This window comes from Rosa chinensis, chromosome 1, assembly GCF_002994745.2.
Source record: "Rosa chinensis cultivar Old Blush chromosome 1, RchiOBHm-V2, whole genome shotgun sequence".
Lineage (NCBI taxonomy): Eukaryota > Viridiplantae > Streptophyta > Magnoliopsida > Rosales > Rosaceae > Rosa > Rosa chinensis.
In genome coordinates, this window is record NC_037088.1 from 15,084,190 (window position 1) to 15,109,170 (window position 24,981).

General features: G+C 38.5%; 1 protein-coding gene and 1 pseudogene across 1 annotated transcript; one reads left to right on the plus strand and one right to left on the minus strand.

The window, feature by feature from the left end:
* The first annotated feature begins 2,991 nt into the window (after window positions 1-2,991).
* LOC112188797 (pentatricopeptide repeat-containing protein At2g17525, mitochondrial) lies at window positions 2,992-6,405 on the plus strand. The gene is given in 2 exon segments (XM_040515921.1): window positions 2,992-4,742; window positions 4,744-6,405. Coding segments are annotated over 2 exon segments (1,860 nt in total). The 5' UTR covers window positions 2,992-3,813; the 3' UTR covers window positions 5,675-6,405.
* Window positions 6,406-11,111: 4,706 nt separating this feature from the next.
* On the minus strand, window positions 11,112-14,567 carry LOC112188730 (annotated as a pseudogene).
* Window positions 14,568-24,981: the final 10,414 nt, after the last annotated feature.

The window sequence follows — 24,981 nt, forward strand, 5'->3', positions numbered from 1 at the left end:
ATCAATCTGTTTGATGAGCTGTAAGAGACTTCATGGTTCAGGCATTTATAGTTATTAAGAATAGGAAGGGATAACCAAATCTCGTGGAAGATATTAAGTAATAATAGCATGGCACTTCGAATTCGATATGAGAATTTTTTATTTTTTTATTTTTTATTTTTAACCCTTAAATTAAGTATCAAAAGAGTAGTATGAGATAAAAAGGCATTGTCGATTTTAGCCAATCTATCGGGAGGCCTATTTCAGCGTCACAAACTTTATTGTTTTCACATAAGGGGCTCTTAATCTTAACAATATTTAGGTTATGAAAGAATATGAAAATAAATGTGAACTAATGGAAACAATACTTAAGGATTGACATGATAGCCAACTCTCAATTTGTGGAAAGCCTATACTACTATGTCAATATGGGGGGTTCAAGCACGAAATTATTATAGAAAATATTTAATCATATATCGCTTGGAAATGGGGTCGTGAAGAATGATTTTTCCTAATATATGATCTCTAAAAAACAGGTGTACAAACCGCGTCCAATAAAGGCAAAAAGAGAGACATGGACGTTTCAAATTGATTTCCGATTATACACCAACTATTTCTGAAAGTAGAACCTGACAAAATTACAGGGAATAAAAGTCACAACTGTGATGTGTTTTGGGCAGCCTCTCATAACAACCACCAAAACAAATGTCCTTCATTCACCACAATGTATCTGTTGTGACTTGGCATCGTCAGCCTTGAATTGTCTACCTAATTGGAGATGCTATCTTTGTTTTGACACTTGTTTCATATGCATGTCTCTGCGACTCTACTTTGCACTTATGGTGTGATTAAAATCAAGATTCCTCAATTTGTGGAATTGAGGCAAAGAGTAATTAACCATTGACGTGTGCATTTATTGCTTGATTTTGCGAGTCCCCTTATATATGATGAATCATTAAGCTTCTTGATTCATATTTTGTGTTCACTTATTTTAAAATCCAATGCTGAAGATTTTTTAGAAAAGAACGGTTAGTTTCCAGTGCTTAAACATTTAAGAATTGTGCTATGTCAATGAAGGTGTGAGGGTTTCTGTAATCTAACCTTTTCCGCTAGATATGTGACTTCAGTTGTGCTATTTGCACAGTTTATTTCATCTCCCTGATTTTCAATTCCCAAATGAATAGTCATATCCTGAATTCTTCCTTCTGCTTCGACTATGGTCCTTGGAACTTCTACAGTCTGGTTTGACCTGTTTTTCACACAATGAGAGAAAAATAATTCGAGATTCACGCAATGTAAAATAATCCCATCAAAACGCCAAGATTGAAATAATAGTGCATTTCATTACTTTCTAGAAACTCTCACTTTTGAATATAAGAATACAATGCAGTTCACCTGCATATTTTAAACGTACTACTTCCAAGGAACATTAGCTTTGAACAATTGATCAAACTTTTTTCTATTACTCCAATAGCTTAGCAGGGCCCTGAACAGGTGACATGCACTCAATGACATAAGGACTCATGAAAATCACGAAGCTAATAGCAGATTAATTTCCCTAAATTTTTACGACTTTGGATTAATAAAGCCATTGGAAAGATGATTGAGGCTACTAGAATCATTATCGTTAATAGAGGCCATGATACCCCCTATGGCAGACAGAGATTGAGGCTACCAATAGTGTGCTATTTGCTCCAAGTTGGTGCCAGATAAACTGGCATATATCTTTTCTGCATGTATCTTTTCTCGAGCAGCAACTCACCCAGCAAAGAGCGGCAAAACATTGACATGTGATTGTGAACTTGGCCACATCTTAAGCTTAATTAGTGGCTAAACCTAAACCCTTGATTTTTCTGCTTTCTTCAACTTTGAAAAAAAAAAAGAAAAAAAGAAAAGAAAAAGGGTTTAAAGCCTTTAGAGGTATGCTTTAGAGGAGTGGGGTAGAGAAGGACTTCGGACAAATAAAAACTCAATGGCTCTAGGAAATGCCCACTAAGAAATTTTTTATCCATTGGAAAATCAAAAATACACATAATACTGACCCTTCTATCATTATTCTGCACATCAAATGGCAAATGTGGAAACGATAACAGAAGTAATGGATGTTACAATTGTCAAATGAGGATCTGCATAGGATGACAAAATGTTCAGGGTCACGGAGAGACTTATAGGATATACTTTGGAAAACAATAATGGAACATAAAGAGATGAATAGATTTTGTAGCATACAAGAATGATTTGCGAAAAAAAAAAAAAACTTATAAAGAGTGCAAAACTAATGAAGAGTGCAATAATGAATTGTTCTTTTTTGTGCAAACACGACGGAAGGAGTTTAGACATCAACAAAACAAATTCTCAATTCTCAAGGCAGCAAGGGATTTTGTTCAGGAATCTCGAGAATGCTGAAGTTTTATTTTCTGTCAAAAGTAAATGCATTGGACTTCCCTGCAGAGAAATTATTTTTCTAAGCTCAACATTAAATCAAAAACAAAACTGCCTCAGTTTAAAGTTACTATTATAGCCTATATACATGCAACTACAAATTTTAAAATTTAATAAAAGAAGGGCAATTTCAGGTATTTTGAAAATTTAACCTTAAGGGTTGTTTGCTTAATTAATACTGATTATATTATTAACTTGTTGCTTATAAAAATTGACAAAAATAATTTTTATAAGCTAAAAGTTACAACTGCTTACGATTTAAGATAAGCCTAAACTAAACTACTAAATTGACTGCAATTCATCAAAAGTGAAGGGGGTAAATTGACATTCATGAAAAATGAAAAATGAGCAATTAAGGTCCTTGAAGTCCTTAACTCACACTTTTAGTCTTTTTTTTTTTTTTGGTCGATTGTATTAGATGATCCAAAAGGTACATCAAAATACAAGAGGTACAACAGACCCCAGCAATAAGAGGCACATAGGCCCCAGCAACAAGAGGCACATAGGCCCAGCAATAGAGGCACTTAGGCCCAGCATAAACAAAATAAAACCCATAATGAGTTTTGCCAAATTACATCTCAGAAGCCCAAAGTTAAAAGAAAGAAACCCTAAAATTCCTAACAGCCACCACATTTTCATCAGCCGCAAAGTATTCCTGCCACAGTAATCAAGCTGTTGCTTGACATGAATTCGCCGCCGCAGCACCAGATCATACCGCCTTCTCCACCGGTTGTGACACACGCCAGGCTCAGGAACGCCCAATAGAAACTGAGTAACCGAAGAGGGAGTGATTACCAAGGTAATCTGAACACCCTCTTTTGAGATAACAAAAATTCGCCAACGGGTGAAAGTTTGTTTAGAGGTGGTGGAGCAGGGAGTAGATCTGAAAGCTAAATCGGTCAAACCTGCCAAACAAGAACAATAACAAAGGAGGAGGAAAATCTGTGCAAAAAAGCTTATGAAACGTTGATTTGAGATAGGATTTGGGTTGTGATGATGGAGTGAAGAGGTGGAGAGGTGATGGGGTTGATGAGAGTGAGAGCTCGCCCAGTCATGAGGGAGCTCATGATGGCAGCATATGATGGGTAGGTGGAGAATATGAAGGAAAAAGAGGTAAGAGAAAGAGGAGGAAAATGAAGGGAAGGGGCAGATCTGGTCAAGAAAGAGGCTGGGTGGATGGAGTGGAGATGGAGGTAAAAGTAATGGTGGGGTGGGTGGTGGAAACGGAGGGGAAGGTGAGACTCTCAAAATGATGGCTGATCTGAGAAAATTTCTAGAGAGAAGGAGGAGCCTCTCTCTCACAGTTTTAGTCTTGGACCCCTGGTCTCAAATACCCGGCAGCTCAGACGACTTCCACACATCCTTAAAAAGCTTTGCAATGGCCAGTGCCCAATGCTAATCTCCAATCCCTCAAAGCTTCCCCCAATCTCTTCTCTCACCCATCTTCTTCGAACTCTCTCATCCATTGCTGTTCCATCTCACAACCACATATCACATCTTCTACTCGAACAAAAATCAGCCACCCAGGTCCTCGACACCTTCCAATGGGCCTCCAAACTCCCCAGCTTCACCCACTCCCCGTCCACTCACCGAGCCCTCATCCACAAGCTCTGCACCTTTCGCCGCTTCGACATTGCCCACCAAGTGCTCGACGAAATGCCCCACTCAATCGGCCTCCCCCCAGATGACCACATTTTCGTCACACTCATTCACGGCCTCGGCCGAGCCCATTTGGTGAAGCAAGTGATCAAGGTGCTTGACTTGGTTCGCAGGTATAACCAGAAACCTTCTCTCAAGATATTCAATTCGATTCTTGATGTTCTTGTGAAGGAGGATATAGATATAGCTAGGGAGTTTTATAGGAAGAAGATGATGGCAAGTGGCGTCAAGGGTGATGATTATACTTTTGGTATCTTGATGAAAGGTCTTTGTTTGACGAATCGGATTGGTGATGGGTTTAAGCTTTTGCAGGCTATTAAGTCGAGAGGAGTTGCGCCGAATACTGTGGTTTATAACACATTGCTGCATGCACTTTGCAGGAATGGGAAAGTTGGGAGAGCCAGAAGCTTGATGAATGAGATGGAAGACCCCAATGATGTGACTTTTAATATTTTGATATCTGGTTATTGTGGAGAAGAGAATTTGGTGCAAGCGCTTGTTATGTTAGACAAGTGCTTTGGTCTGGGGTATGTGCCTGATGTTGTCACGACAACCAAGGTGTTGGAAATTCTGTGCAATGATGGTCGGGTAATGGAGGCTGTCAAGGTTATAGAGAGAGTGGAGAGCAATGGAGGGTTGGTTGACGTTGTGGCATATAATACTGATTAAGGGTTACTGTCGATTAGGGAAAGCAAAACTGGGTCTTCGCATTTTGAAGGAGATAGAGAGGAAAGGGTGTCTTCCAAATGTTGATACCTACAATGTCGTGATCTCAGGTTTTTGTGAGTCTGGGATGTTGGATAAAGCTCTTGATCTGTTTAATGATATGAAAACAGATGGCATCAATTGGAATTTTGCTGCATATGATACGTTAATAAGAGGCTTGTGTTCAGGAGGAAGAACTGAAGATGGGTTAAAAATTTTGGATTTGATGAATGAGAGCAAAGATGGTTGTAGGGGTCAAATAGGTCCTTTTAATAGTGTCTTGTATGGCATGTATAAGGAAAAACGTTTGGACGAAGCACTTGAGTTTCTTGCCAATATGGGTAAACTATTTCCCAGAGCTGTTAATAGGAGCTTTAGGATTTTAGGTTTCTGTGAGGAGGGTGCCACTGAGAATGCAAAGAAGGTCTATGATCAGATGATTGTGGAAAGGGCAGTCCCATGTGTTTTGATTTATGACTATCTAATCCATATATTTTGCCAACAAGGGTGTGTTCGTCAAGCCTATGAGCTTATGAATGAGATGATTGCTCATTGTTACTTTCCTGTTTCATCAACTTTCAATGTTCTGATTAACGGGTTTTGTGAGCAAGGAAAAGTTGGTAGTGCGCTAAAGCTCCTCGATGAGATGATTGGTAGAGGTTGTTTACCTGATATAGAAAGTTATAGTCATTTGGTAGGTGCTTTTTGCCAGAAGGGGGATTTTCAGAAAGCTTTAAAACTCGTTTTGCAAATGGTAGGAAAGGGTATCACTCCTGATTATTTCACATGGAACTCGTTGCTTCTTTGTTCAAGTCGAGAGACTGTATGGTTAAACAGCAAAAGTATGTTTTATGTGAACAATCAATTACGTTGTATTATTGAGGCTTAACTACATTCCAGGGTTAATAGTACTGAATGAAATATCCTGTTTCACAGTACTATTGAGAGGTCACTCACTATGTTCAGGTCTGTGGCTCAGTCCCTTTCTTATCCCAATACTGGTATGCATCTCTTTGTGAGTCCAAACCAAGCCCATGTCATCTCACTTGTCCACCACTTGTCGCAGATTCCTCCACTTTGCTGAGGTATTTTTATATTTTACATGCCCTCTCTTCGTGTTTGTTTTCATTTGCCTGGTCATCATAGAAAAGTTAGTGCCTTAGATACATTGTTGTTTCTCATTGTGATTTGTATTCGCCAATTTGTCAATTGAATTGGGTTTCCAAGAAAAGACTAATTTGATAGGGCTTTTGTCAAACTGTTGGTTGTTTAAGGTAATTGTGACTTCTTTTCTGACTGTAGGAGCTAGTGGATAAATCAATCTTGTATACTGTCATCGTTACATAATTTAGTTGGTAGAATAATGTTCATAGAGTATTTAAAGGCTTGAAGTTTAGCCTGGTTAAGGGAAGAATCTTAATCTACCTTCAAAGGAATGAGTTTGGGAATATATATGTCTACTTCCAGTATATACTATTGCTAGTCGTAAGTGACTGCTTGCAACACAAAGTGGAGGAAAATAAAAGAAATAAAATATGAAGTATAGATGTTGCTTTCAGTTTCTTTTGTTTTCAGCATATTTGACCTCTAAGCAAATACTTGAGGAGGAATACCCCAGAATTAGGAAGATGTGTTGATTATGTGTGAAGTTGGTCATCAGATTTGGTCTAATCCTTTCAGGGAAGTTTAAATGGTCTGGGATCCTCCAGAGGGATGTTATCCTCTGTTAAGTTCAAGGTGTAGGGGCTTTTGGAGGATGGAGTAGGGCAAAAGCCTTGTGGAAATGCAAAGTTCTGGTGGTTTATGGGTCATTTGGTTGGAAAGGAATAATCAGATATTGAGGAGCATAATTGCGGGATTTTTTTTTATTGGTCATCTTTCTGGGCTTTTGCTTCAGCAGCCTTTGGCGGTGCTCCTCTGTATTCCATTTTGTGGAATTGGGTGGGCAGCAACTGTTTTCTCTTCAAGTTTTCTTTCTGGTGTTTCATAGGTTTTGCAATTTCTTTTTCATGTGCAAACTCTTTTCTGCAATTCATCAATTTTGAGTTTGATACTTTGATTTTGATTTAATAAAGTTTGTTTCTTCCTGCAACATGCCCCCGTGAAAGGTAAAAAAAAGGATTTAGCCGCTGGAATTGATGTGTTCAGGAGGACTCCTCCCATGACACACTTCCGAATTTAAATTACGAAAATAATTACTGTTATATTTTACGACCACGAAAATCATGGCTTCAATACTTTGAAATTGAAAATGTAGGCTTGCAGCTTACAACTCTTGTAATGTAATATAAGCGATGCATATGTCATGTTAGTTTGTTTTCTGTGTATAATCTTAGTCTGATTGCTTCCGAGTCTTTATGTTCAATTTTGTTCTCAGTGCAGATGGTGGCCAATCAAAACTTTTAGTTAAAACAGTTCTGTGTGAGTAGCTCATAAGGAGCTCATAGGTGGCCAATCAAAAATGTCTATTGTCAAACAAGTTGCTTACATGTCAAAGAAATAAAAAGCTATGAGCTGAAAAGTTGCTCAAAATTTAGCTGAGGTTTAAATTTTTGTTCAAGTTTTCATATATTTGACATAGTAAATGGGACTATGGGGTTCATCACCAAAGTTTGTAAAAGATGAAAGAGCAGATATCTTCGACTCCCCTTAATAGTTATTTTTCTCTTTTTAGAGGACAAGTGGAGTGTTAAGTGTTGCCTTATATATAAGAGTTCACCATTCATTAGTATAAATTATGAATCTTTAACAGGCATTGAGCCCTTGTTAGATGAAACTAATTTGTTATAGTTGTCAAGTTTTATCTTTGGTGGACTCATTGTGCTATGTTTTTCTTGTGTTTTCAAAAGATGTTTCTTTCAAACAAAAAAAAAGGTCATTTCCTAAAGCTTCCATTTGAACCAAATAAATAAAAAAGGTTGAATAATTAAAGGTTTTCAAAGAAAATGACAAGTATCAGTATTATATTAACCACTCTCTTTTAATTCATTAACTTTGAACTCATTCAATTTAATGATGAGGTGGCTATATCCAGTGCTTTGATTGTGGTTGATGTTGCTGCATTTTGTTTGTGGTGTGCAGTCCTCATTGCTAAAGCCACTGATTATGGCAGCCACTGATTATGCTTTTTTTTTTTTTTGACTTGTTTTCCACGTCAGCAAACAGACGAAACTGTTGGATTTTTTTTATGGAAGTATTACGTTGATGCCAATTTAGGTATTTGGGTATCACATTGATACTTTTGAGAGTTCGGGTATCAAATTGGTCTTGGCAAAATAATTTGGGGACGGTAGCTGGATTTTTCTCTTATTCAAATTACTTAAAACATTACAAGTATGACGCTACGTACTATATGTTAAAAGTAATAAGTCCATCTCATCTCATCTGATAGCCACTGCAAAGTCCTAGATTGAAAATCAATCTCTAATCTCCTAGAGACTTCTCTTTTGGTCTTGTTACTTTTTGGTGTTGTTAATATATTATGTGTTTGCTTTGAGATTGTTGATTGCCATCAATTATGACTCGAAAAATGACCTAATGTATCAAATGCAATGTGATATAAGATAATACGTAGTAGTGTGTAAAACACCAATCTCATCGGGAAAGAAACAAGAGAAAAGTATCTCTATTGAAACGACTTGCTAGTTGTTCATCATCCATCAATCTCTTCTGGTTTTGTAATGTTCACACTTACCCATCTTCGACGGCAACATTCCAACAAAAGGCCAAATTGATGTGGCAACTCAAACAAATTATGCATTATACTAAACATCATGCATCCTAGGGAAAACAAATGCTTTATATAAAAATAATAACCACATCTATGTGTACCTTTACTTGATTATATTGGTTAACAATTTTATCTTGAGAAAATATTAGATCAATCTAATTAATAAGGGAAGTTCTATTCATACTTCCAAAATCAGCAGTTAGACTTTTTTCAATTTTTGAACATTTCACAATCCTATTTTACCCTTAATATAATTAAGCTGAAAAATAATAATATCTCCAGTTTGTATTCATCTTTCTCTCATACAAACAGAGTACAATTTTTAAGGATTTTCCCTGAATTCTATTTTTCAAGTTCATAAATAGTGATAGTTTCATTGCTCAAGTTGAATACCGTATTGGATTGGTTTTGATATGGGCGTTGTCATGTTAACATGGACACTATAATTGACATAAACATCTTTATGGCTTTACTGTATTCTCAGTTGACATAAACATCTATCTGGGTTTACAATCACAGTATGAGGAATGCATCAATCTTGAAACTTTATTTTTATTTTTATTAACAATCTTGCTAAAGTACGAATTGGCACTCTCAATTACATTTTTCCATCACCATTTGTTATCTTCAAATCATACTCCGAGACCGGTTTTAATCACAATAGTTACACATGGCCTTGAGATGGACCTGATTATGTATGAACATCAAAGATATTGCACAAAACTTATTCCGCAATCCAAAAATCTTAAATTCTCAAAGAAAGAAACTATCAATATTTATGAATTGGAAAAATCTCTAACTAGAAAATTTTTCAATTTCCAAGAAATTTCAATTTCTTATCAAAGAAACAATCAGTTGTTTTGAGGAGAAAAATCTCTTCAGGTGAAGACGTTGATGGTGCAGAACTGCAGATTGTAGTGGAGGTTGGAAGGGAGGTAGAAAGGGAGGTGTAGACAGAAACTAATAAGGGCAAAACTGAAAATATAGTTATAAAAATATTGTAGGAGGTCCAAATACAAATATTAGAGGTATGAATAGAAGCACTCAACTAATAATATCTTTAAAAGGGCATTATAGAAAAACCAAATGTTGGTGACACTGTTTCTTGGTGCAAGAAAATTTGGTACGACTTTCATTGACCACTTGAATCAAACTGGAGCAGGAGTTTGATTGCTTGACTGTGATTTGAATGTTGACTCGTAACAACATTCTCGAAGAGATGAGGGAAAGGGGAATTGGTGAAAAATATTTCGCTGCCTAAATGAGAAATCTTCTTATAACTGAGTGAGTAAGAGTGATTGGTTGCCTTACCAAACCCAGTTAAGGGTGAAAAGCCTGGTCCATGAGTTGGTTACAACTTGGGTCGCAATATACTCGCAACTATCATTGGGCTGTTGGTATCTCGACTCGAGTCCTGTGTCGCAATGATAGGGCCTCTGCCTTATACCTCAAGCATTTGTCTCACAAGTCATACATCCTCGATGCCTGCCACAACCTTCGTACCCACATGTCTCCCGATTCTTACTGTTACAAAAGTGGGGATTGGTCAGCCCCATATCATCTTTATTGCTAAATACAATATATAATTATAGTATATATAAACATAATTTAACGACAATATATAGATCAAATATGAAGGGATTGCAACAATGTATCAATCTTAAGAAAGGTGGGTTTAAGAAGAAGAGATTTTGGAAGTCCCCAAGAAAAAACAAAATTTAATTTAAATTTCATAAACGGGAATTTTAATGTAAAAACTTACTTGTAAAATTCGAAGCTTGAAACCTTTATACGCGCGCGTGTTGGTGCAAGTTTATACGATTTTAGGGGCTGCTTCGATCCTGGAGCATGCTAGATGGCGGCGCTCAGGAGGTGGTGGCGCGGCACAAGGGTGCACTCGAGGTAGTCCTAGGATAGGGTTCTAGGGTATCACGACAAGATCAGAGAACAAGGAGATTTTATGGCTTCTGATCCAGAGTTAAGTCTCGTGCTGATAAAGTAATTAAGGCTAGGAAAAGAGAATTTTAGAGAGAATTGGGAGAATAGTTGTGTCTTTCATTGATAATAGGAGCCCCTAAGGACAAGTACGTAATCGAGTACAAGAAATCCTATTCTAATTAGAACTAGAAATCTAGAACAATATTCTCCAATTACAACAATAGAAAAGTAATTCTAGTTTGGTAAGGCACACATGAATTAAATATAACAAATTACATATAATCAGCACTTTGAAATTTCTTTGGTCATGTGCTAAATTGAATATCCTTCAACACTATGAAATTTTTTACCAAACAATATTTGTTTCTTAAGAAATTCTTAGACATTAGTAATCAGCCAAGATTTCCTTATCCAGAAGAAAGAGAAATACAAGATCAATTTGAGAATCGAAATTAAGGACATTGACAACACACGACCAACCCAGCATAGAAGTGCCGTGAACGGCGAATGCTTCCCTCCCTCCAATTTCGATTCAATACAAACGAGGCTTCCATTTGTGAAGCACAAAAAGGAAACGTGGACGTACAATTGATGAGGCCCAAGCTATTTAAGCATGAGCTAAGCAATGGACATGTCAATATCTGTTTTTTTTTTTTTAAATATACGACTTTCAATGCAAACATTATTAAGCTCTATCGAGGTTCTGGCAAAGTAATGGTGATTACATTGTTAGAAAAAATGGTAACAGGACTTGAATTTTTACATGTTGAAAAAGCTGGTTCTTTGGAGGGTGGAAGTGATGTAGCTTCGTCAACCTCGAGCATATGAATCACGGATGACATTGTTGGTCGATCAACTGGAGCTTCTTGAACACACAAAAGCCCGACATGGATACACCTCAAAGCTTCATGAATCCGACATGTTTCCCTTACTGATGCATCAATTACCTCCACTCCTCTACCTTCTTTCCATAATTCCCATACCTAAGATTTACACAAATAATCCTATTAATCTTCCTATTGCATTCCGATTCACAATGTCTAAAAATTGCATAATTAAAATGCAAGGCTTAAAAACAATGTAGAAACAAACAAGTAATTTCTTGTACTTACCCATTGAGCAAGCGTTAGTGAATTTTCAAAGCTATAAAAAGAAGCATTCTTCTTTCCGCTTACAATCTCTAACAACAACACTCCGAAGCTAAATACATCCAATTTCTCGGAGAAATGACCAAAGAGTGCATATTCAGGAGACATATAGCCGCTGCAAGAATAGTATAGGAATGAGCATCAATATTGATTTTTTATAAGTTTAGATGATAGAAATCATGGGCTATATACACTTACTATGTTCCAACAACCTTGTTAGTATTTGCTTCAATTTGATTTATGTCAAAAATTCTCGCCATTCCAAAGTCAGACACTTTGGGGTTCATTGTTCCATCCAACAGAACATTGCTTGCTTTTAGATCTCTGTGGATGATTTTCAATCTAGAGTACTTGTGGATATATAGTACTCCTTGAGCAATACCTTGTATAATTCGAAAGCGTGTATCCCAATCTAACTTTATCTTTTCAAAGGCATCTGTTGAACATATCATAAAGAAGGAGAAGCAGAATTAGTAGAATGTTGAATTGCATTCATACGAAAAGTTGTAAAGGATAGGTCTTAACAAAAGAATTAGCAGAATCAAACTTGACGTCGCATTGTCAAAACTTAATCTTAAAAGTCATAAGCATACTTACCAAACAAAAATTTGTCCAAACTTCGATTAGACATGTATTCATAGATCAATATCATTTCATCTCCTTCCATACAACAACCCAATAGCCTTACAAGATTGGTATGCTGGAGTTTGGCTATAAGTTTCAACTCATTCTTGAACTCATGATGTCCTTGCCCAGACTTCTTTGATAGCCTCTTTATGGCCACTTCTTGATTTTCTGGCAAAATTCCCTATAGAACAAAGCAAAGACAACCAAACCTTACCCTCAAAAGTCAAAACTAATTTAGGAAACTAACAAGGGGAAAGTACCAAAATGAAGAAGTGTCACCTTATAAACAGGGCCGAACCCCCCTCTCCAAGCTTATTCGCTTCAGAGAAGTTGTTTGTAGCAGCTAGCATACTCCTTAAACTGAAGAGTGGTAATTCTGTATCATTCTTCCCACCTCCTGCACTAACATTACTTATATTCTGCTTACCTTTCTTTTCCAATTTTTTCTTCCAAAAGAAATAGCCAAAAGTTATTGTAAGCAATCCAACTGCAGCTGCAGAGACTATTGCAATTACAAGGGTCCGCTTCAAGGAATTAACGGAAAGACCCTTTTTGCCTGCAAAACAGACAAATGATCTGGTGGTCAACTATTAATAAAGGTAGCTCTAAGTAATGGTCAGTTTCTGGCCAATGAATTTAATCTCAACTTAACAGTATGCCAAGGAATTTACCTCACACATCCACAAAGAAAATAGCCAAAAACGAAATACATACCTAGTTCGGAGCCATGAACACGAATATAAATATCATTTGCATCAGTAGTTTTATTCTCTACTAGATCCAGTAATTCGCTAAACCATGCCAAACAAGTCCCAATATTACTTCCATCTGTCGCATTTACATAAGCATAAGCTGTACAAGAACAGTTCTGCTGGCATTCAGAGTCACACTCGCTCATACTCCTATTCTCTAACAGAACAGAATGATCCGGCAGTTTCACCTTTTCAAGCTTTGAAAAGTAACCTTGTTTGCCGTTACCACATGTCAACACCTTTTCCCTAATGCAGCCACTGGACCAATCCCCTACCGCCGATTGGTTCGGAAACTTGGCTGTAAAACCAGTCAAACACTTGCATGGTGATGACAGGGGTTCACCTCTACGACAGGCACTATTGGGACCGCAATGAGCATAAAAATCACAGATATCAACGGGCCATGGATTCACTACTTCCAACCACGTTTTACTAGAATTCTGCCACAACTGATGTTTAAGTTGCCCCGTAGGATCCAACCAGACCCTCAATTTTACTGAGCTATCCGAGACACTGTAAACAAGATAGACCTCATCAACATCAAAGTTGTATGAAAAGAAAAACGCGGTTCCACCTGGATTTTGAAACTGTGTTCTTGTAGCCTTGCCAATGAACACAGAACTTCTATAATACGGAGTAGTTTCCTTCCAGATAAAGGCCTGAAATGGTACTTTAGGATCTATGCCGCAGGTGAACTTTCCGGGTTGTGGATCATCAAGCGCTGCCCAGGATGTAAGGCGCCTTTGTTTGCCAGTCGTTTTGTTCAAGCTAATCTTCATGCCAGGCAACGCAGTATCAGAGGGATGATCGAAGCTCTGCCACAAAGTGACTTCTTCAAAGCTCAGAACAAGGTTTCCGGTATCCTCTAGTAATCCAGTTGTGTGATTCATTGCAGAAGCAGATACGGATGCTTTAGTTGACCAGACAAGTTTTCTAGTCTGATCCAACACCACAAGATTTCCATCACTGCTGAGCATAAAGAAACCCGGAGAATCAAGTGGAGATTCTCTATTAGCTACCCATACTAATGCAGTAGTTGGGGATTTGTTGAATCGTATACCAAGGAAGTATTTAGTAGAATTTTCAGGATTGAAGAAGCCTAATGAAAAGGTCCCAAGGGAAGAAACCAAAGTCAGGTTACCACTGATATGCTGTCCTGGTACAATTTTGTCTTGGCAGGTACAGAATGGCAGGATATGAGATAAGAGCACTGTTACAAGGTAACACAAGAGCCACCCCATTCGGAAACAGTGAGACAGAGGAAGAAGAGGTCGAAGGAAAAAAAGGTTCATGCCTTGGACTAAAAGGTAAATATAATTTGTACTCACTGAAGCTAGTGTAAGTTCACAGATGAGACTAGAGACTACATCGGCCACTAACAATCCAGAAAATGAAAAACAACCACAAAAATCCCAGAAAAGAATGAAACTGAGGAACAAATTAAACCCAAAAATTGGTCAGAAAACCACCAACTCACAACCCACAAGATATCAGATCTGCATATTACTCTAAGGGAATTAACCTATGAACCCAGAACCCCGATCTCCATATGAGTTCAAGGAAAGCGGGTGGTTTTAAATTCAGCAAAGCAGACACCACAACAAATATGGGCTAAGGCCACACTTGTTTTGCCACGGATAGAAACAATTGTGGAGGTGGGCTTAACTTTTGGCATTTACAGTATTTGAGTTTCTATTCATTCCACTAACAGTTCATAATCGTGGGTGTGGAATAGTTTATAGTATTTTTTTTGTACTTGAGAATAGGTTATGGTTTTATAAGCTATTGTGGCCCTACCTTCAACAAAAAGCTGACTTACTCCGACAAATGCAATAAGAAATTGGACGCGGCTCGCACTCCCAACTTTTCTTTACTGTTCTTTTGGAGATCCGCAAATGGATCTCGTTTTGTAGCCTTTCATTTCCTTCGTTCTTTTTCTTTCCTTATCTTTTCCCCTGCTTCTCTCTCTGTTTGATTTTTTCTGAATAGAAGAAAAATTGCAGAGCTAAAGATATAGCTACAATCTTTCCAGACTTTGTTGAGTTTGTTTGCTAATCAGAGAAGCTCACTAGTTCAGTAGCTGTCTCTTTGCTTTTGGGAATTTTTGTTTCATGATTAAAAATAAGCAATTCAGAGCTTAAAAAATTTCTGACTTTACCTCATTTCCTCAGCTAGCAACTGGAGCTTGGGCTTTCATCTAGATCTGTGGAGAGTTTTTCATGCAGTCAATGAAATCTTTGAACAGAAAACAGTGATTTATGACTGGTGGGTCATTTTGTTTTACTTCTCAATCATTTAGACTGAATCTATATGTGCTCATGTTCTTTTTATTTTTATTTTTTCTATAAGTGGTATTGTTGTTCATATCTGGGTTCTATTGGATCTGCTACAAGATCTTTGGCTTATTTTGATGTCTTAAGCTTTGATTTCTGTAAGTGGTGTTATTGTTCATATCAGTCACCGACGCATCAGAGTATATGGAACCATCTCCTCAATCCCTCTTCAATTCAGGTGCGTTATGCATAAAATTCAGTTCTTTCTCTAGGATTTGTTTGAAATTCTTCTCGGGTAAGTTTGAATCTATTTTCTAATTTTCAATTTGCCATGTATTGTGATCTAGTCTAGTATTTCCTCTGATGGTTGGTTAAGCTGGAATTCCTGTCTATGATCAGAAACAATGAGGAGGATTCCAATTGATGTTTGATTGTTGCTTCCGGTGATATACACTTGTACAGAAACTGACAACATTGAGAAGATTTTCATATGGAGCAGAAGGGACTTGGACGTGTAGAAGTAGAAGTAGAAGTAAAAGTACTGATGTATTGTAATTAGTATGAAAGTTAGTGTTTGTATTTAAGTGAATTTGAAATTGAATATCCCATAATTTATTTCTCATCAATATATATATATATATATATTTAATGAAAGAAGACACGAACAAAAGCAAATGTGACTACAAGAATATGATAATAATATAAAGCCACTTGCATGGGTCCCACATGTCTGAATTTGAAACCAAGTCACGAGAGAAACATGCGTGTTTTTTCTATCAAAGCAACTGGTCCACAGCGCACTGACCCTCTAAAAAGTGGCTGCAACGTTGCTTTACCCATAGCAACAATTAATCGTGGGTGTTGGGGGGTCAAAGGCACATTCTTGTACGTGGCTTTTGATCAAATTTGTAGTGGTGAGAAAATTGCTGTGGAGACGGTCATTGGCAGACAAAATCGTCCACATCAGCTGAAAGCAAAAATTAAGATACTAATCAATTAATCAATGGGAAAGCAAAAAAAAAACCGGACCAGTACACGAAAGGACAGAGGAGACGCAGATAGATTCTTAACAGAGACAATTACATCTCTACTATTTGTCTAAGCCTCCAAGTCTACAAATGACTAAATGAGTCGTGAGGACTTGCTAGTCCACAAAGGCATGCCGACGTACCTATATATTACATACACAGCTGGTAACATGCATTCTGAAGTTTGGTTTTGAACTAGGTATTATTCCCGCACAATGCTGCGGGTTCATTTTTTTCTTTTCCTCAAATTTGTTTGTAATGGAGTCGCAACCATAAGCTAAGAAATGTTAAACTGAAAATTTTACCATTTACATATTATAGACGCTGGTGTTTTTTAAAAAAAAGGAAGAATGAAACTGCTACTAATATTCTCTTTAGCTATATCTACCAACAAAAGAACTCAAGCTATCTATAGAGCACAAAGGAAGTACATTAATCCTTTGTTGGAGGTCCATACTCGGTTGTCAAAGAAAATGGAATGAGCCAATTATCATTACAGTTGCCTGCACAAAGCTATTAACAACATATGAGAATACCACTAACCAAAATCATGATTCACATTCGAGTTCAAAACTTGTACAAAGAAGAATCGAACTACTGGTAACAATACTTAAGGGTTGACATGATAGCCAAATCTCAATTTATGGAAAGCCTCCACTACTATGTCAATATGGGTGGTCCAAGTGCGAAATTATTACTGAAAATATTTAAATCACCAAAAAAAAAAAAGCTTAGGGGTGGAAATGAGATCTTTTAGGCGGACAGCATGCCTTTACCGGATGTGCTCGCGTTAGATTAGTAGGTGAGATTTTACAAAAAAGGTTTATTCATAACATACGACGAGAAAATGGATCACTATTTTCTTTAACAATTCGAAAATTCATCTATCCATTTGATGAGTTGCAAGAGACTTCATGGTTTAGGCATTTATAGTTATTAAGAATAGGAAGGGATAACCAAATCTCATGGAAGATATTAAGTAATAATAGCATGGCACTTCGAATTCGATATGAAATTTATTATTTATTTATTGTTTAAGGATATCTCTATTTGTGTTTGGCCCAAACTCTAGGTTACTTGACCTAGTGGTAATATGGTTGAATTAGAAGGATCTAGATTCCTATTTAATGTACGATTACTTTCCTTGTATGATTGAGATTCTATACATTGTAATCCTCTATATAAAGAGGCCCCTATTATCAATGAGAATACACAACAAATTCCTCTCAATTCTCGTTTCCCTAAAACACGTTATCAGCACGAAGCCCTAACCCTGAAACCCTAATATCGTAGCCTTCAATCTCAGGAGCCCAGTTACCGACCTCGCTTGCGCTTCCCCCACACTACTACGTTGCTGCCGTCAACAAAAAAAAAAAGACTCAAGACGCTAAGAGGCAGCAAAGAAAGAAAAAAAAACAGATGCTGCGCACATTGGCAGAAGAAAAAAATAAAAAAAATAGAGCAGCCCACGTGCTGGGCAGAAGAAGGAGAAGAAAAAAAAGATAGAGAAGGAGTAGCCCACGTGCTGGGCAAAAAAAGAAAAAAAAAAGGAAGAAAACGAGGAAGAAGAAGAAAGGAGAGAGGCGGGCCCAGCATAAAAAAAGAAAAAAAGGGGGAGTGCGGCGCCCAGCAGAAGAGGAAGGAAAAGAAAAGAGAGAACCCGCAGCCCACCTGCCACCAGAAAAAAAAAAAAAAAAAAGAAAGAAAGAAAGAGAAGGAGCGGGCCCCTAGAAGAAGAAAAGAAAGATAAGAAAGAAGAAGAAAGGAAGAAGAAGAAACGGAAGAAGAAAAGAAAATAATGGGCCCCGCGGCCCACTTGCCACTAGAAGACCAGAAAGAAAGGTGCAAGCCCAGTCAGCGGCCACGTCATCCAATCACCTACCACGTCAGCACCTCCGGTCAATGACCGGTCAACCTTTTTCCGGACACATTTTCCGGCAACCTATTTTAAGGTATTTTTTACTAAACGTTCCCCTTTTTTTTAGAGTTTTTAAATTCAATTTCTCTTCTTTTTCAGGGACTTGCAACCTCCCTTCTTCTACCCCCTTTTCTTCATTATAGGGGAGACCAAATTAAGCCGAACTGTGGGGGTTCGTGCTCACTCCAAGCTTAGAGGTTGTTGAGATCTCCAAACTTAGAGTTTGTAGAGAATTTATGATCGACCACTTACATCATTGTTTCGATCTAATCCAATATCTCTTGGAATCAAATTTCTTGGAAGCGACTACGCTTGGAAATTCCTAATTCCTTGGAAGCGATTACGCTCAGAAATTTCATATGTTTTCGTGGTAGCCTATTTCGCTCCGAAACTAACCCTAATTTCTTGTTCTATTTTAGGATGAGTAAACCTGAACAAATTAGACTTTGCTCCATTGGGAACAACTGGCTCTGGATATCACAGGTGGGTTCGTAATATCCGCCAGCATCTCAAGGCTGATAGAATCCTGGATATGATTCTCGAGCCTAGCCAGGACGTGCTAACTGTTGAGCAAGCTCAAGCTTTGGAAGCAAATAGAGCAGCCTTAGTGGCAAATAAGGCGAAAGCCATCATCCTAATGACTCGTCATATGGATGATTCGCTCCAGTACGAGTATATGAACGAAGAAGACCCCAGAAGGCCGTGGGTCTCACTCGAAGATAGATTTGGTAACGTCTGTGACTCCCTGCTTCCTGCCTTAGAAGTGAGATGGCATAGGTTCCGCTTCTGTGATTTCAAGTCAGTTCTTGACTATAACTCGGAAGCTCTTCGCATTAAATCCTTAATGGAATTCTGTGGTAAAGAGATCACAAATGCGATGTTGATTGAGAAGACTTTCTCTACTTTCCCCATCTCTGCATTGACGGTTGCTAAGAACTATCGAATCGATGTTACTGCAAGACGAGTCACAAGGTTTCATGAGCTCATTGGAGCTATGAATGTCGCTGAAAAGTATGACAACATTCTTGTAAAGAACTATAATTCGAGATCCGTGGGAACAGAGCATATTCCGGAATCCAATTATAGTCGCACCCCAAAGAGAGGGCGCCAAGAGTGAAACCCTAATCTTAGGAATACATTTGGACTTTCTGGTCCATATAATCACTCTACTTGAGAATGTAATATTCAAAATAGGCAAACACGGAACCGAAGAGGTAAACATGGAAAGAGAGAGGGAGGCAACGCCTCTGGCCATGTTGGTGGTGCCACCAACATTAAGAGCCATCTAAATGACGCTTTCAAAGCGCCTCAATCAATGGAGTCTGAGAGAAGAGATGTATGTTCTCAATGTGGAGTATCCAATCATTGGGCACACATTTGTAGAGCTCGTGAAGATATCATCACTGCCTACAAAGCATATTGTGAAGCAAGAGAAGCTCACTATGTGGAACAAGAAGATCATGAAGATGATCTAGAGTGAAGGGTCAAAGACTACAAATCTGGCTGGGATCAATAGATCGCCAATTCTGTTTAAGTCTTTATTTTTCCAAGAGATGTAATAGGCAATTACCATATATATACTTTGTAGTAAATGCCAATGGTGTAGTCTTTCTTCAAAGTAGGCTCACCCAAAGTAAGTGTGATGTCTAGGAAGGTTCTGAGATTAGTGGTACTTAAGCGAGCCTTGCTCCACCGACATCTCTCTACTCACCTGGTCACATTTATTTTGGAATTACTAAAAGAAGTTAGACGACTACCATTGTTTTGCATTAGCTAGCATTTGGATTAGATTCTCCTAATGGTTAAGAGACAATGATGTACTATGTTGGCTTATGAATAAAATTTCGAGTTCTTTATGACTCCATTTTGATTTTGAGCATATGACTTTTGTGACTACGATGGCTGGGTCATCAGTATTAATTCAAGGACATGGAATAGCCCTAGTTCCACTTGCCAAATGGCACCTTGATTACAGCTGTCACAGAAACTCTCTACGCTCTTAGGGAAAATCGTACCCTATGAATAGCCAACGAATTCCATGAGAAAATGCATGTAGAGAACGGAAATGAGTTCCTTTGCAATACCTTTAATGATTGCGAACAAAGACGCTTCTTTGAGAAGTTTATGTGTCTCTCTAGTGGACTCTATGTCACTATTCGAGCTATTAATCCAATAAAAGTTATGAGAGAAGATCTCTTAGATTTAGACACATATTGGCTTTGTCACGACAGGATAGATCATCCTAGTCATGATATGATGATCTGTCTACCAAAGACTTCACATGGACATCCTTTCTCTCGAGCGAAATGAAGCATGAATCAAAAGTTGATTCCTGGACTAAGTGTGACCGACGCTGCTGCCTAGGGCACTACCTCCGTCCACCACCAGCCTAGGGTTGGCGCAGTCCCTATCCATGACGCCATGGATGGCGTCCATCATTGTGATGGCGCCCTAGGTGATGCTGCAATCACCAACTTGCTTCAAATAGCATTTAAGCTGCTCAGGCCCGACAAAAATTCTCATTGGTTGCTTCTAAAGCCTCTCGCTCATTTTACAAAGCCCGTTCCTTAGGGAAATTAGGACTGAGACCATCCTATGCAAAGGATATGACAATACTCATTATGTTCTTACATAGAATCCATGGGGATTCTGTGAATTGATTCAACCAACTTGCGGACGCTTAAATATTTCATGATGTTGGTTGACACGTAAACACGCCGGTCACGTGTTGTGCCATTGTCCACCTATAAATGCTGCTTATGCTACACTCCTAGCACATATCATATGACAACGGGCTCACTTCCCAGATCATCCTATTTAGTCAATTGGATTTGACTGTGCTAGAGTGTTTACATCGAAGACTTTCGATGGTTATTGCATTAGGACTAATGTTGGACGTTATATTCCCATGAACACACCCAATTGGTCTCGCAGAAACGACTACGATGGTAGTCCGAACATTGGTAATGCGGACCAATCTTCTTACATCCGCTTGGGGTGATGCAATATCTCATGCAGCTATGCTAATTCGTCTACGACCTACCGCCACTCAATGTACCTCTGCGTTATAGCTAGTGACTGGGTACACGTATTTTGTACTTACGCACATTTGAGTGAGCCATTTATGTGCCCATTGTGCCGCCACAATGCACTATGATAGGTCCTTACAGACGAATGGGCCACTCAGTTGGATTTGGGACTCCAACAATCGTCCGCCACTTAATGCCCTTGCAAGGCGATCTCATTACCGCTAGATTTGCGGGTTGTCACTTTGATGAGACAGTCTTCTTGTCGTTAGGGGGAGATAAGAACACGGATATTCAGCAGGAACGACAGATATTGTCATGGCCTGTCCCTACTATGTCTCATCTCGATCCCTATTAAAGTGACGAGATCACACAAATATGCTGCAAACATGCCTGCAAGGAAGGACGTCCCTACGAGAGGACGTAGCGCCACCCTACACTGAGGTAGGCATGGCGCCAACGCCAAAGAGAGTGGCACTCAGGCGTTATAGGCCATGGCCCCAGCTATGATGCATGGGAGGCCCGTGGGTTCGAAGGATACATTGGCACAAACCAATCGTTAAATCATCGACACTCAAAATCCGTCTCATGAGAATCTTCCAGGTTATGGTTATCGTTAGGGGACGCCTCAACGTCAGAACCTATCCCTGAGAATATAGAACTCTATAAAAATTACACTAGTGTACTTGAGACGTGGGATAGAAACTCCATCATAATTGATGATGTAGTTGTGCATTTCATTACGCATGAGTTTGTTGAGTCTGATGATATCGAACCACACTCCGTTGATGTATGAATGCCAATGTAGAGAGATTTTGGCCTAAATGGAAAGATGCGATCCAGGTTAAGTTGGATTCTCTAATGAAGAGGAAGGTTTTTTAGCCAATGATGCCAATACTTCCTAACATAAAACCTGTTGACTAAGGGGTCTTCATTAGAAAGCGTGATGAGAAAAAGGGATGGCTATCTCGCCTTATGGCGCAAGGCTTCTCACAAAACGCCCTGGAATCGACTACGATGAGACATATTCTCTCGTAATGGATGTCATTTCACTCCACTACCTTGTCAATTTGGTAGTTTCTGAATAACTAAACATGCAGCTTACAAATGTGGTCACTACGTATCTCTATAGGGATCTAGATACGGAATATACAAGAAGGTTCATGGTGAACTTCATTTACCCAAGTCAAGTAGCTCTAGACCACGGAGCGCGTTTACAAAGAGGTTGAAACACTCACTAAAGTGACTACTTGATTGGGAAGGGATATGCCCATGCGTTTCCATAACAAGTTTCGGATTCTATCGCGGTTCATGTTGGACATGATCTTTATTAGAAGGCCTTAAAGAGTTAAGGGAAACCGCTGAACATTTGAAATCCGATTTTGAGATGAAGGATTATGGGAGAACACGATTATGTCTCGGTTTGGAACTTGAGCATCGTGTTGATAGATGCTTAGGCATTTTGACAAGGTCAAGCCTTCAAGCACCCCCATGATCGTCCGTAGTCTTGATCCTAAAAAGGATCCTCTTCGTTCGAAGGATGATAACGAAGACGCGCTAGGGGCAGAAATGCCCTAGTTAAGTACAATAGGCGCATTATTGTACCTAGCTCAATGCACAAGACGGACATCTCATTTACCATGAACTTGTTAGCTAAGATATAGCTCTGCGCCAACGCGACGCCATTAGATTGATGTAAAAGATATCCTTCAGTACTTGAGATGTACGATTGATATGGACTTATTCTATCCCTATAAAGAGATGATGGATTCAGACTCATCACACACCAGGAACGCCGCCAACCCTGGCCTGCATTCTCTATCCCCATCCTAAAACGATATGAGTGTTTTGGAAGGTTTTGCTGATGCTGGGTACCTCTCTAACCCACACAAAGGTCGCTCCCAAACTGGTTAAATGGTCACCATGGGAAAAGACCACGATATCTTGGAGGTCTACAGAATAGACCGTCGCTATATCTTCGAACCATTTAGAGATTATTACTCTTCACGAAGTGGTTCGTGAATGTTTATGGATTGGATCCATAATCACGCATGTTCGAACAATTGTGGTTTGAAGTCTACCACAAGATGAGCCTACGAGCATTTAGGATAATGTTGTTCGTTTGAACAAATGAAGCTAGGCTACATCAAAAGCAACAACACCAAGCATAATCAGCAACAATAGACTTTCCTCAAGATCAAAGTGAATTAGGTTCAATCTGAGGAAAATATGGCAAACTTGTTTACTAAGTCATTGCCTAAATCCACGTTTGAGAAACATGTGGCAAGAATTGACTTGCGGAAATTATCTGAACTCCCATGATTGTAGTCATCAGGGGGAGACGCAGACATCAGGGGGAGATGTCTACATGTTCACCTCGAAACGTGAAGGGTGTGTTGTGCTCTTTTTCCCCTTCGACAGAGGTTATTTTTGTCCCACTGGGTTTTTGTTACTCGGCAAGGTTTTTAAAGAGGCAACGAGAGAAGCACCGCGTTTGGACAACACAAAGGGGAGTGTTTAAGGATAACTCTATTTGTGTTTGGCCCAAACTCTAGGTTACTTGACCTAGTGGTAATAGGGCTGAATTAGAAGGATCTAGATTCCTATTCAATGTACGATTACTTTCCTTATATGATTGAGATTCTATACATTGTAATCGTCTATATAAAGAGGCCCCTATTATCAATGAGAATACAGAGCAAATTCCTCTCAAATCTCGTTTCCCTAAAACATTTATTTATTTATTTTTTTAACCCTTAGATTACTTATCGAAATAGTGGTATGAGATAAAAAGGCATTTTCGATTTTAGCCAATCTATCGGGAGGCCTATTTCAGCGTCACAAACTTTTTTGCTTTCACAGCAGGGGCTCTAATCTTAACAATATTTAGGTTATGAAAGAATATGAAAATAAATCTAAACTAATGGAAACATTACTTAAGGATTGACATGATAGCCAAGTCTCAATTTGTGGAAAGCCTATACTACTATGTCCATATGGGGGGTTCAAGCACGAAATTATTATAGAAAATATTTAATCATATATCGCTTGGAAATGGGGTCGTGAAGAATGATTTTTCCTAATATATGATCTCTAAAACAGGTGTACAAACCTCATCCAATAAAGGCAAAAAGAGGGACCTGGACGTTTCAAATTGATTTCCGATTATACAGCAACTATTTTTGAAAGTAGAACCTGACAAAATTACAGGGAATAAAAGTAACAACTGTGATGTGTTTTGGGCAGCCTCTCATAGCAACCACCAAAACAAATGTCCTTCATTCACCACAATGTATCTGTTGTGACTTGGCATTGTCAGCCTTGAATTGTCTACCTAATTAGAGATGCCATCTTTGTTTTGACACTTGTTTCATATGCATGTCTCTGCGACTCTGCTTTGCACTTATGGTGTGATTAAAATCAAGATTCCTCAATTTCTGGAATTGAGGCAAAGAGTAATTAAGCATTGACGTGTGCATTTATTACTTGATTTTGCGAGTCCCGCTTATATGATGAATCCTTAAGCTTCTAGATTCATATTTTGTGTTCACTTATTTTAAAATCCAATGCTGAAGATTCTTTAGAATAGTACGGTTAGTTTCCGGTGCTTAAACATTTAAGAATTGTGCTATGTCAATGAAGGTGTGAGGGTTTCTGTTGTTTGAATCTACAATTAACATTTTTTCCTGACAAGGACGACTCAAAGAGAATCGGGCCAATGTCCGTGGCTCAACCTATATATTTTTTACAAGTTCA